Source organism: Bombyx mori, chromosome 6 (assembly GCF_030269925.1).
Source record: "Bombyx mori chromosome 6, ASM3026992v2".
NCBI lineage: Eukaryota > Metazoa > Arthropoda > Insecta > Lepidoptera > Bombycidae > Bombyx > Bombyx mori.
This window is the reverse complement of record NC_085112.1, coordinates 266539-278440: the sequence shown is the minus strand read 5'-3', so window position 1 is coordinate 278440 and position 11902 is coordinate 266539. Positions and strand designations below refer to the sequence as shown.

The 11902-nt window shown below is 42.7% G+C and overlaps 1 protein-coding gene across 4 annotated transcripts in view; it reads right to left on the bottom strand.

Annotated features, from left to right (window-relative positions):
* LOC101744081 (protogenin B) overlaps nt 1–11902 on the bottom strand; it is a 108509-nt gene that overhangs the window by 8988 nt on the left and 87619 nt on the right. The window contains exons 15-23 of one of the 4 annotated variants that reach the window (XM_038011828.2): nt 9724–9882; nt 8667–8800; nt 7750–7916; nt 5770–5869; nt 4818–4966; nt 3802–3922; nt 3513–3609; nt 2980–3052; nt 926–1018 (exon numbers count right to left, since the gene is read on the bottom strand). In XM_038011828.2, the coding sequence (XP_037867756.2) occupies nt 926–1018; nt 2980–3052; nt 3513–3609; nt 3802–3922; nt 4818–4966; nt 5770–5869; nt 7750–7916; nt 8667–8800; nt 9724–9882 (1093 nt within the window). Of the gene's footprint in view, nt 1–925; nt 1031–2979; nt 3053–3512; nt 3610–3801; nt 3923–4817; nt 4967–5769; nt 5870–7749; nt 7917–8666; nt 8801–9723; nt 9883–11902 lie in introns of those variants that run through there. The other 3 variants (XM_038011829.2, XM_062668913.1, XM_038011830.2) reach the window with 3 other exon arrangements.

Genomic DNA, 11902 nt, shown 5'->3' with positions numbered 1-11902 from the left:
ATACAAGTACTATTACGTAATAATAGTAAATGGCTATTAAAGCTAACGTTTAAGCTTTCGCTTTAGTCTCTAAAGACACCATTAAAAGCGAGTTATTGAAAAAAAGCACAAATTGCGCGTAATGTAATTTACTGGTCTTATTATTCTTATTTTTACTGGTGGTAGGACCTCTTGTGAGTCCGCACGGGTAAGTACCACCACCCTGCCTATTTCTGCAGTGAAGCAGTAATGCGTTTCGGTTTGAAGGGTAGGGCAGCCGTTGTAACTATACTTGTGACCTTAGAACTTATATCTCAAGGTGGGTGGCGCATTTACGTTGTAGATGTCTATGGGCTCCAGTAACCACTTAACACCAGGTGGGCTGTGAGCTCGTCCACCCATCTAAGCAATAAAAAAAAATGTAATTAGAATAACGATTAATAGATAACAGGAGCGCGAGCTCAACCGTCTCCTGAGACGCGGAGGAAGCTTAGAGTCGGCGCTGCTCGATACAACCTGTGGCTCTGGTCACCACTATAGGCGGGGCGGGCTGTGAGTTTGGCCACCCGTTTATCCAGTAAAAAAAAAGTACCTCGACGTGTAAGTTTTCTGGGATGTTGGATAGTCTACAGTACAGTTGAGTACATTATAAATCCTATTTATAAATAAAGAGCCATCGTTTTGAATTGAACCAAGCTAATTACGCGTCTCTTTTTTTTTATTGCTTAGATGGGTGGACGAGCTCACAGCTCACCTGGTGTTAAGTGGTTACTGGAGCCAATAGACATATACGACATAAATGCGCCACCCACCTTGAGATATAAGTTGCCCCACCCTTCAAACCGAAACGCTTCACGACAGAAATAGGCTGGGTGGTGGTACCTACCCACGCGGACTTACAAGAGGTCCTACCACCAGTAATAGATAACAAGAGTGAAGTAGTCACCGAAGGGTTCTCTGTGATGTGGACGGTGCCGTTGAGCAGGGGCTCCCCGGCGTCCTTGACGCCGTTGGCGAGCCGCTCCCTCACTGCGCGATCCTGTCATAAAGCCTTGGCAGTTTTAATTTCAATTTTAATATCACGACAATAGATTCATTTCACATTAAAATAATAGGGAGTCAATAATGAAAATAATAATTATTGTTAATGGTGCAATCGACACACGGCACGGGAGGTGTCCTCGAGAAAACGACCAGCCGTGTCCACCAGTGGGGCGGCCAGGGGGAGGGCACCCCAGCTCGAGTGGAACTCCAACTGCTGCAATCTGCTTTTATGCTTAAGTTAGTTTTCAGATCATACTCGTACTACATAACACTCATTATGGAAGTCATTCACGAATTCCATTGTAAAATAATAAACATAAAAATGTAATATATAAAAATATATATTTTCACCTCAGCAGCTCAAACATGCCGGTTTCGCTGCTAGACAACAGTGAACTAAACGCGATTTTGAATCGAGCGTGGGTCAAAGTAGGTTTTTAATTTTTTAATTTTCCGTACCACGAATTGACATTGTTCAGTCATAAATTGGAAACATTCGAATTTTACTGTGCTCTGTCTCTGTCACATGCATATAAGAAAGCGAGTAAAAAAAACAAATCCCTCCACTTCGATAAAGCGGCACGACACGAGAACCCTCTCATCGTGGCCGCCGGTAACTACATTCCCGATCTTGCGGACAGAATGGAAAGCAGTCGACGTCGTCCCAAACACGTCATTTCGGATCCTCCCGATCCACTAACGGTGCTTTTAGGTACCTCAAGCACCGGTCACCGTTCTCGTCGAACCCGTCGCTTGCGACGAAGGGCTCGACGAGTAAATTAACCCTCAGACACAGCCCACTGAGTTTCTCGCCGGATCTTCTCAGTGGGTCGCGTTTCCGATTCGGTGGTAGATTCTGCGAAGCACGGCTCTTGCTAGGGTTCCTGTTAGCAACGTCATCAGGTTCGAGCCCCGTGAGCTCACCTATTAGTTAAGGCGACGCTGATATAGCCTCTTAAGGATATCAGCTTAGGCAGGAAAAAAAAACAAATCCCTTCGAAATTCGATTTTGGAATTCGACCTCAAAGAAAACACGTTCGGAAACGCGTAATACCCTAAAATTTAAAGATATTTGTGATAAAGAAATTAGGTTTTTTTTTTAAGTGAAACTTCTTTAGGCGCATGAGGGTAAAATTTTTACAGATGTAACGTCTCGCGGGTATGCAACGGAAGTATCGAAAAAGAGAGAGAGAGCGATCGAGACCGATTGAGAGAGAGTAAGACAGGGCGAACGTAGCATGAAGCAACTAGCCATGGAGTGAGAGTAGGGAGCAAGCAAGTGAGAAAGATCGAGAGAAAAAGTGAGACAGAATGCTCAGTTTCTACATACTTTAAAACATACGTATAAAGTATTTTATTTTTAATACAGCGTCATCTGTGAGATGTTTTAATACTAACGTGTGTATGAAACCTCTTGTAGTGAATTTTAATTTAGGATATACGTGAAGATAAAGTATCAATTCACAGAGGGCGCTACCTCATACATAAAAGGTGATTTACAATTATTTACTAATGACAAAATTTTACTAATAATATACTTAGACATTTAGGATAATTGTATTTTAATTTTTGAAGGTTTCACTTCTAATACGTGTGAATTGCACACATGTTATTTTTTTAATAGCTATTTCAATATATTCCTGTTCATTTCTATGTCTCCTAAGTAATATGTGTTCTCACTGCTGAGGTGAAAAGTTATGTGTGCTACACGAGAGCAAAGTTTTTTGCATCTCGTGCTGTTGAATCCCTCACTACGCTCAGGATTCTATCATAGAAGCCTTCGCTTGCCCGGGACTCAAAATCAGCACTCGAAACAAAAAACAGCTTTGCTCTCTTGTTGCGCAAATATCTGTTGTAGTTGTGTTTGATTCAGTTAAAGTGCTCCGTCATCAGGGAGCCGCCCGGCGGTGCAGGGTCCACGCCGGATATATAAGGAATAGGTACACGTAAACTTACATTAAGTACATATACCTGTAACTCGCAGCTCTCGCCCTGGCCGTCAGTTGTTGAAACGTTTCTTCGACGAGGGCTGGTAATCAAACATCAATTAATGTAGTTGAAACACTAAGTTCTAGAAACATTTCATCAGTTAATATTTCGTTATGGGGGCATTTCCATTACTTGAAAGATTTAAATTTGAAACTTTATCTATATATTAATACGTGAAGGAAAGCTTTGTATACCTTTTTACGAAAATTGCGCGGACGGAGGAGTATGAAAAAAAACATTACACACACTACCATGTATTTGACGCACACACGCATACATACTATTTATTGTCAAACTTTTGTTCTTGACGTCTGTGGTCAAATTGAGAATACATTAAATATTGTTTGTCTTTATTAATATTTTTCCATAGTGTAGTCTTGCCGATATTTGTGATTATAGAAGTATACAAACTTACAATTTCAACTAATTATAGTCGAATTTCGACTACTGCGGGGCCACTAGTACACATAGATGAGTGCATAACATTGTTAATGGATTACCGGTCAGGGGTCAGGAACCTCTTCCTGTGCCTCCAGATGCAGATAGCAGCCACCGCGAGCACGAGAAGCAGCAGCACGCCTCCCACTATGCCCAGCCCTGGGACGTACCGTTTAAATTAGACTATTACCAGTAACTGACCAATTGAATAGAAACAAGCTTTAATCTAATTTATTTTCGTTAAAAGCTTCTTTTAAGTTGTATGATCTAATTTTCAACCAAAAAACAAAGTCTTTTGCAAGTAGGCAAGTATCATTAACACAAAACATGTAATTCACAACAATATATTACCCAGGTAGAGTGTGGAGTAGTCAGACGGGTGCGGCGGAATGGTCACAACTTTTGATTTCTGGTCCGTTCCAGGGGCAGCAACCACTAAGTACGTCTCTACATTTGGGTCTAAGTCCGTTAGCTGTTGAGGAAAATTCATCTATATACCTAGGGGTTTTTTGAAGAGGATCCAACAGCGTCATTAATTGAAAATTTATCAATGCAAAGCTTATGAGGACCAAAAGCCGTTCACTTCAACTAAATCTTCAAGATCGACTTCAGTTGTCGTAAAAATACATTTTTATCATACTTCTTTTAAGGAAATGTTTTCTAAGCACTTGTTTACGAACAACTTCGACGACAAAAGAATAACGTTACAATTACGTTTTTTTTCTTCCGCTTAGATGTGTGTACGATCTCAGAGCCCACCTGGTGTTAAGTGGTTATTGCAGCCCATAGACATCTACAACGTAAATGCGCCAGCCACCTTGAGATATAAGTTCTAAGGTCTCAGTATAGTTACAACGGTTGCCCCCACCCTTGAAACGTTACGTTAGAGCCCATTCAAACATAGTCTCCGTGTATACGGTACCCGTTTTAACGGATACGACAAAAAATTATGCTTCGTTCACACGCAGGCACCGTACCTATAACGTTCAACGTATCCGTCATTCCTGGATACGATGTTCCGCCGCTATTCTACCAGGATCAAACTTGTTTGTGTAGCTGCACCGCCCGCCGGCCCCCTCACCCCCGCACAGTTTCTATCCGATTGTACGGAAACATGACGGATACGTATTCCGTTCATCCAGCATTCGATGACGAAACGGAATGTCAATTTACCGGATCGTTTTTATTTACTGTACACTGAATACTGTACCATATGTGAAGTCGCTCACACAACTCTATGCTACATCGATTAAAAAAGCATATTCGACAAAACGGACCAGTAAAACGGAGACCATGTTTGAACGGGCTCTTAACGTTGCCCCACCCTTACGTGGAGGCAATAAGTGAGTGGGGGGAGAGGCACGCACCGTGACGGAGTTGTGCGGCACCGTGAGCTCGACCCAGGAGTCCAGCGAATGCGTGAGGTTCTGCGTGTAGCGCAGCACGCGCGGCCCCCGCCCCCTCCACTGCACCGTCACCCCGCGCTCGCCCACGGTGTAGTGCAGATCTTCCACCACTAACCAAACTCTTATATCAAATATATTAAAAAAAAGGCATGCCCGCTGAGTTTCTTGCCAATTCTTCTCAGGACGGAGGCTAGTTCTTGTGAATTGGCGGTAGTTCTATTGACGTTCAATAAGTATGTACTTTCATTTATGTTGAATTTTTTTTTTATTTGATATGATTTGATTTGAAACACGACCGGTCACTACACGCACCAGACGCTCCTGTCGTTACCAGGACCTTTCTACTACTGGTCTGGTGTATTCCAATTTCATTTTAATTCAAGAGGGTCGTTTTTAATACGCTTTTATTAGTCTGTTAGTATGTAACGGAATCTTTGAACATTATTTTGACCCCCTTCAAAACGTTGAATTAACTCGAAATTTGGTATACTTATTAAGAACCGATGACAAATCAACATTAAAAAAGTTTGAAAAAATTGAAATTCAATTAAAAAATGAAAAATAAATAATAGTTTAAAAAAAATAACAAAATACGCTTTCCTAGAAAATCCAACTAAATTTGAATTAAAAATAGTGTAAGAAAAAATGATTTTATTGTAAAAAAGCGTGGGGTGCATGGTATCAGTAGTTATAAATATTTTATGAACAGATACGAGTAGAAGGGTTATTTTGATAATATCCTGAAAACACCCCTATTTATAAAAGCATATTTTGTTAGTTTTTTTAAGCTATTATTTATTTATGTTTAGTATTATTTTGGTTTATGTTTTTTTTCTTATATTTTTCGTACAACAGACCATCTTGGTACAAAATAATCAAATTGGATATAAAAAATACCGAAAAAATATCTCACCTGGGACTTCACTCGGTATCGTCGTGATTTCCCTGAAGCCCTCTGGCTCGTAGCCCGTCACCATCACGTGCAACTCCTTCGTGAGATTTAATCCTGTTAGCTGTATCAGAACAAGAAATTACTCGGTGGCCTGGTCATCTTTTGTAGCGCGTCAGGGATGTTTGCAGACGCGCACATAGATTGTTTTTACGCTACCATGCGTAAGAGGTGTACATCTCTGGTAAACAGAGTGAGGGCCAGCTCCAACAGTATCCTGAGCATGATCGCAAGCAGGCTGGACTGTATATACATGGGTCGCTGTGGTGCCATCTCCCATGGGATGTTACCACAGTAATTCATTGTGATGTAAATATAACTACTAACATAGGTCTAAGTCTTATTAACAATTTATATGAGTCATGGATACTTGAAATAAAAACATTATTATTATTATTATTATTATTATAAATGGGGGGGACCACCACCGCAGTAATTATCACCATACGACAGTAATTATTACATCGGACAAGGAGGGACAACATCTACTAAAGCACGCTAACCATCTGAAGACATGAGTTTTAAGTTCATACAGTACAACGACTGCCCTACCCTTCACACCGGAACACCTTACTGCTGCGTGCGGCAGAGCGGTGGTCTCAACCCTTGCGGACTCCCAAGACACCCTACCACCAGCACAACAGACCCTTGTTTCTTGTCCCCAATTAAATATAATTTTTCCACGCCGTGAGACATATACATACAAAAAGACACACTTATTGTAAAAAAACTAGTCTTTAATTTTATAAAAATAACGAACTGACCCGGCAAACGGTATTTAGCCATGTATGTTATTTCTAGGAAACATTTTTTTAGTTCAATAAAAATAACTATCTACTAGGTATAAGTGTGCGGGGATATATTTATAATCGAAAGCGTTATAAAGAATAAAAGTATGTTTTATTTAGGTTAATAAATAAATATTTATTAAAGTAACGAATATGTTTTAAATTACAATCTTTGATAGCTATCTAAGCATCAAAAATAATTATTCATATTTTTACTATCAATCATGGCAGTTGAAAAAAAAAATTAATCTCTCAGCGCAATAGAGTGTACAATATTCTTAGTTAGTCCGTCTTTAGCCAACATAAACAAACTGGATGGTTTTCCCACGCGAGAACATGCCACATATAGTTGTCCGTGGGAAAAGCACGGTGTTTCCAAATCTAAGCCACATACAGACAATGTTTGTCCTTGTGACTTATTGATCGTTATAGCGTATGCCAAACTAATTGGGAATTGAGTGCGTTTCAATTCAATTGACACATCTGTAAGAATCACAGGGAGTCGTGGCAGCAACACATTTTCGCCTTGAAACTTGCCGTTCAAGATGATGGCTTCAATAACGTTTTTCATTGATTTTTTAATGACTAATCGTGTGCCATTACATAGCTGTGGTGGGTTTAAGTTACGAAGCAGAATAATAGGAGATTCAACCTTCAATTGTAAATGATGGTGGTGGCATGACTGGCATATCCAATGCATTTAAGAACTCTTGCCAAAAAAATGAAAATTTATAATTAACAAATAAAAAATAGGGGCTGATCGTAGAAGGGTGAAAAATTCAGAGTAATATGATTTTTTTTATTCTAAGTCATGACAAAATAATAAACAAAATTCTTGCAAAAAAATATTTAAGTTTTTAATTAACAAATAAAAAATAAGGGTTGATCGTAGAGGGATGAAAATTTAGGGTTGTATGCATTTTTGTATGCTGTTTCATAAAAAAATAAAAACAAAAAATGTTGTCTAAAAAATAACAAAAATAAATTTAGGGGTGGACCACCCTTAACATTTAGGGGGATGAAAAAAAGATGTTGTCCGATTCTCCACCCTGGCCGATATGCACGCTAAGATTCACGAAAATCGGTCGAGCGGTTTCGGAGGAGTTCAATCACGCACACCGTGACACGAGACTTTTATATATTAGATTGTACTCACCAGTATCGTATTCCCGGAAGTCTCGACGCTGGCCCATTGGTCAACGGGCAGCTCCAGGTCGTTGGAGTACTGTACAAGAAATTTTTTTTCCGACCCGCTGCTCCAAGATACCCTTATCGTGGTGGAATTTATGTATTTATGGTTCAAATCTTGGAAGCGCTCGATACCTGTGAAATAATGGTTTGGTTTCAGTATGGAAGTACTAGCTGAGCTCTGCCAGTGTGCAATACGTCGCGATCTTGGGATACTATTGCATCAGAAACCACTTGTCTTTGTAAATGAGGATCGCCCTTACAAAATTTTTATAAAATAACAAAGGTCTTGGGATCATGGGCTCTTAGACCATCGTCAAGACATGGTCTTGTCAAAGCAAGACATTTATTAATGACTAGCTTTTGCCCGCAACTTCGTCCGTGTGGAATAGTTACCTTGGCATAACGCTAAATTTTACCCGCCTCTTCATTTACGTAGAATATCATCTTTATAAAAACATCTTCACAAATAATGCATTATTTTAGAAAAAATTTGGTTAGCATAAAAAACGTTATAGGGAGTCAACCTTAACATATAGACATATGCTGTCGCGGACTTTTTTTTAGATCTTTTAAAGGGGAACAATTCTGTCATACATTATTTTAGCGAAAATTTTACGCATGCAGCGGAAGCTCTCAAAAGGAAAAAAAAAACATTTTGAAACATTCTTTATTGGTGCTTCGCTTGCGTTGGTCTTAGCGTGATGTTCTATAGCCTATAGCTTTCCTCGATAAATGGGCTATCTAACACTAAAATAATTCTTCATATCGGACCAGTATTTCTTGAGATTGGCGCGTTCAATATCTATATCAATAGATATCAGATGAAATCCAATTTTAAATAATTATTGAATTAGAATCTCGTGCGGATACGTGAGTCAGGACCTTCGGACTGCGTGCTGATGTCCACGGGGTCGCTGAAGGCGCCGCCGACCAGCTGTCCCGGCAGCCGGGCCTGCACGCGCACCTCGTACTCGCTGTTCGGCTCCAAGTTGTCCACCGTCGCCGTGTTGCTCTTACTATCAGTGCGACAGATTTTGGTAACAGTACATTTCAGCTACCAATGTTAACTGCAAACTCTTCGACAAGGTTGAAGTCGTCGTGGCCCAAAGGATAAGACGTCCGGTGCATTCGTATATAACGATGCACCGGTGTTCGAATCCCGCATGCGGGTATCAATTTTACTAATGAAATACATACTTAACCAATGTTCACGATTGACTTCCATGAAGGAATAGCATCGTTTAATAAAAATCAAACCCGCAATATTATAATTTGCGTAATTACTGGTGGTAGGACCTCTTGTGAGTCCGCACGGGTAGATACCACCGCCCTGTCTATTTCTGCCGTGAAGCAGTAATGCGTTTCGGTTTGAAGGGTGGGGCAGCCGTTGTAACTATACTTGAGACCTTAGAACTTATCTCAAGGTGGGTGGCGCATTTCCGTCGTAGATGTCTATGGGCTCCAGTAACCATTTAACACCAGGTGGGCCGTGAGCTCGTCCACCCATCGAAGCAATAAAAAAAGGTCCAGTGCAAAGTACACAAAGTAATTTTATTAAATGTTTCTGGTTGTAACGATGTGTTAACACTGGTAACACGGTGGGTGATGTCATAAATATTCACATAGAGATCTTAATTAAGTAAAATGACTTGTTTGTTTGTTCACGAAGCGTCGTTCATACGATTGAACCGAAGCAGCGTACCTACATTAGGCTTAGTGCGAGTTTTTTATCGCTCTCGATATCATAAAAGTTAACTCGAATTTTTATGGAGCTGGAACGTTTGCCTACATTTACCGCTAGGGGCGCTGTTTTTTATACTGCTGCTTAACTTTGACGCTATCGAGAACGTAAAAAAACTCGCACTAAGCACACTGTTATTGTCGACAATTGCGTGTGCCTTTCTGTAGGTGCGTAATACCAAACATTAATGGGCCTGACCTTTCGATGCAGTCCTCATTCCCTTCCATATCCTTGACACACACGAGAAACGTGTAAACGTCCAAAGAGCTCTCAGCTTCGTCGCACCGCCACGTGACGATCATGTCGCGGGACCCGAGGGAGGTCACGCGGACGTTCGTCGGGACCGCGGTCACGTACCTGGCGGTCACAATTTTTTTTATTTTTTTTTTATTGCCTTTGTAGGCAGACGAGCATACGGCCCACCTGATGGTGAGTGGTTACCGTCGCCCATGGACTTCAGCAATGCCAAGGGCAGAGCCCAGCCGCTGCCTACCGCTTAATACTCTCCACAAGCCTCGTTTGAAGAAGGACATGTCATAGCGCTCGGGAAACACCGTGGAGGGGAGCTCATTCCATAGCCGGATGGTACGTGGCAAAAAAGATCTCTGGAAACGCACTGTGGATGACCGCAGTGGCTCCAGGTAGTATGGATGAACTCTACTCCGGTGGCGGGCGGTGCGATGGTAAAAACGAGACGTTGGTATCATCTCGAACAATTCCTCAGAGCATTCCCCATGGAACATGCGGTACAAAATACAGAGGGAACCGAAGTCCCTCCGCAGACCCAGAGGCTCCAAACGGTCCGTGAGAATGGGATTATCGACAATCCGAACGGCCCTCCTCTGTATGGAGTCAAATGGAAGAAGCTGGTATTTGGGAGCCCCGGCCCAGAGATGGGAGCAGTACTCCACGCGAGGCCGGACTTGTGCTTTATAAAGCAAAAGCCTTTGTCCAGGCGTGAAGTACCGCTTGGCTCTGTTGAGGACTCCCAGCATTTTGGACGCCAACTTGGCTTTGCCTTCCAAATGACTCCGAAATTGGACATCGCTCGAAATGTCGACCCCAAGTATCCCGATACTCTCGGAAGGTTGCAGGGATACTCCTTGGAATTGCGGCGCCATGACAAAGGGGTCCTTCTTCGCAGTGAACGCGCAAACTTGTGTCTTTATCGGGTTGAATTGAACCAAGTTCAATTCACCCCATTCGGAGACTCGCCCCAGAGAGTTCTCCACTTCAGACACAAGTTTTGATCGTCTCTCTTGCACCATGCTCCGAGAGAGGCTCTGATGGCCGATATATCGCGCATCCCCCGTGCTGTCATCCGCATAGCAATGCATGCCATCAATAGACAGCATGTCATTGATATACAGGATGAAAAGCATGGGGGAGAGCACCGAACCTTGTGGAACGCCAGCGTTAATGGTCATGGTATCAGAGCAGTCACCGTCTACGACGACCGTGATGCTCCGCCCATCCAAGAAGCTAGCGATCCACTTGCAGAGACCCTCGGGGATTCCGTAAGATGGTAACTTCGATAGAAGTGCCCTATGCCAGACCCTGTCGAAGGCCTTCGCGATATCAAGGCTCACAGCAAGAGCCTCGCCCTTGCTCTCCAAGGCTTCAGCCCACCTGTGAGTAAGGTATACAAGAAGATCGCCAGCTGAGCGACCGTGACGGAAACCGTACTGTCGGTCACTGATCAGCTGGCGATCCTCCAGATACTTCAGGAGTTGTATATTTATTATTCGCTCCATCACCTTGGAAAGCAAGGAAGTTAACGCGATAGGCCTATAACTCGATGGGTCCGACCGGTCACCCTTCTTGGGGATAGGGTGGACGTGGGCAGTCTTCCATGAAGACGGAACTCTGTTAGTGCAATAAGAGAGGCGATACAAACGCGTTAGCGCAGGCGTCAGCTCAGGGGCGCACGTTTTCAGAACCACTGCAGGGATGCCGTCTGGCCCGCTCGACTTATGGACGTCCAGGAGTCCGAGCTCCCGCCTGACTGCACACTGCGTGAAGCAGATCTCAGGCAGGGAGCTATTACACCGGGGGATGTACGGTGGTGTGGCACCCCCGTCATCCACGGTCGAGTTTGAGGCGAAGAGTTTGACCAGAAGGTCAGCCTTCTCTTTCGCACTATGGGCCAGACTGTCATCGGACTTGCGTAGTGATGGGAGACTAGACCTGCAGAAGTTACCTTCTGCAGCCTTAGCGAGCGACCAGAAAGCACGGCTCCCGGCGGGATAGCTCTTCAGTCGCTCGCCAATTCTGGCAACGTGCTCTGACTTCGCCTTAGCAATAGCCCTCTTATAGGACCTAGAAGCGGCGTTAAATTTCCGCCTTTCCTCTGAGGTATTAGGATCCCGACGTCTCC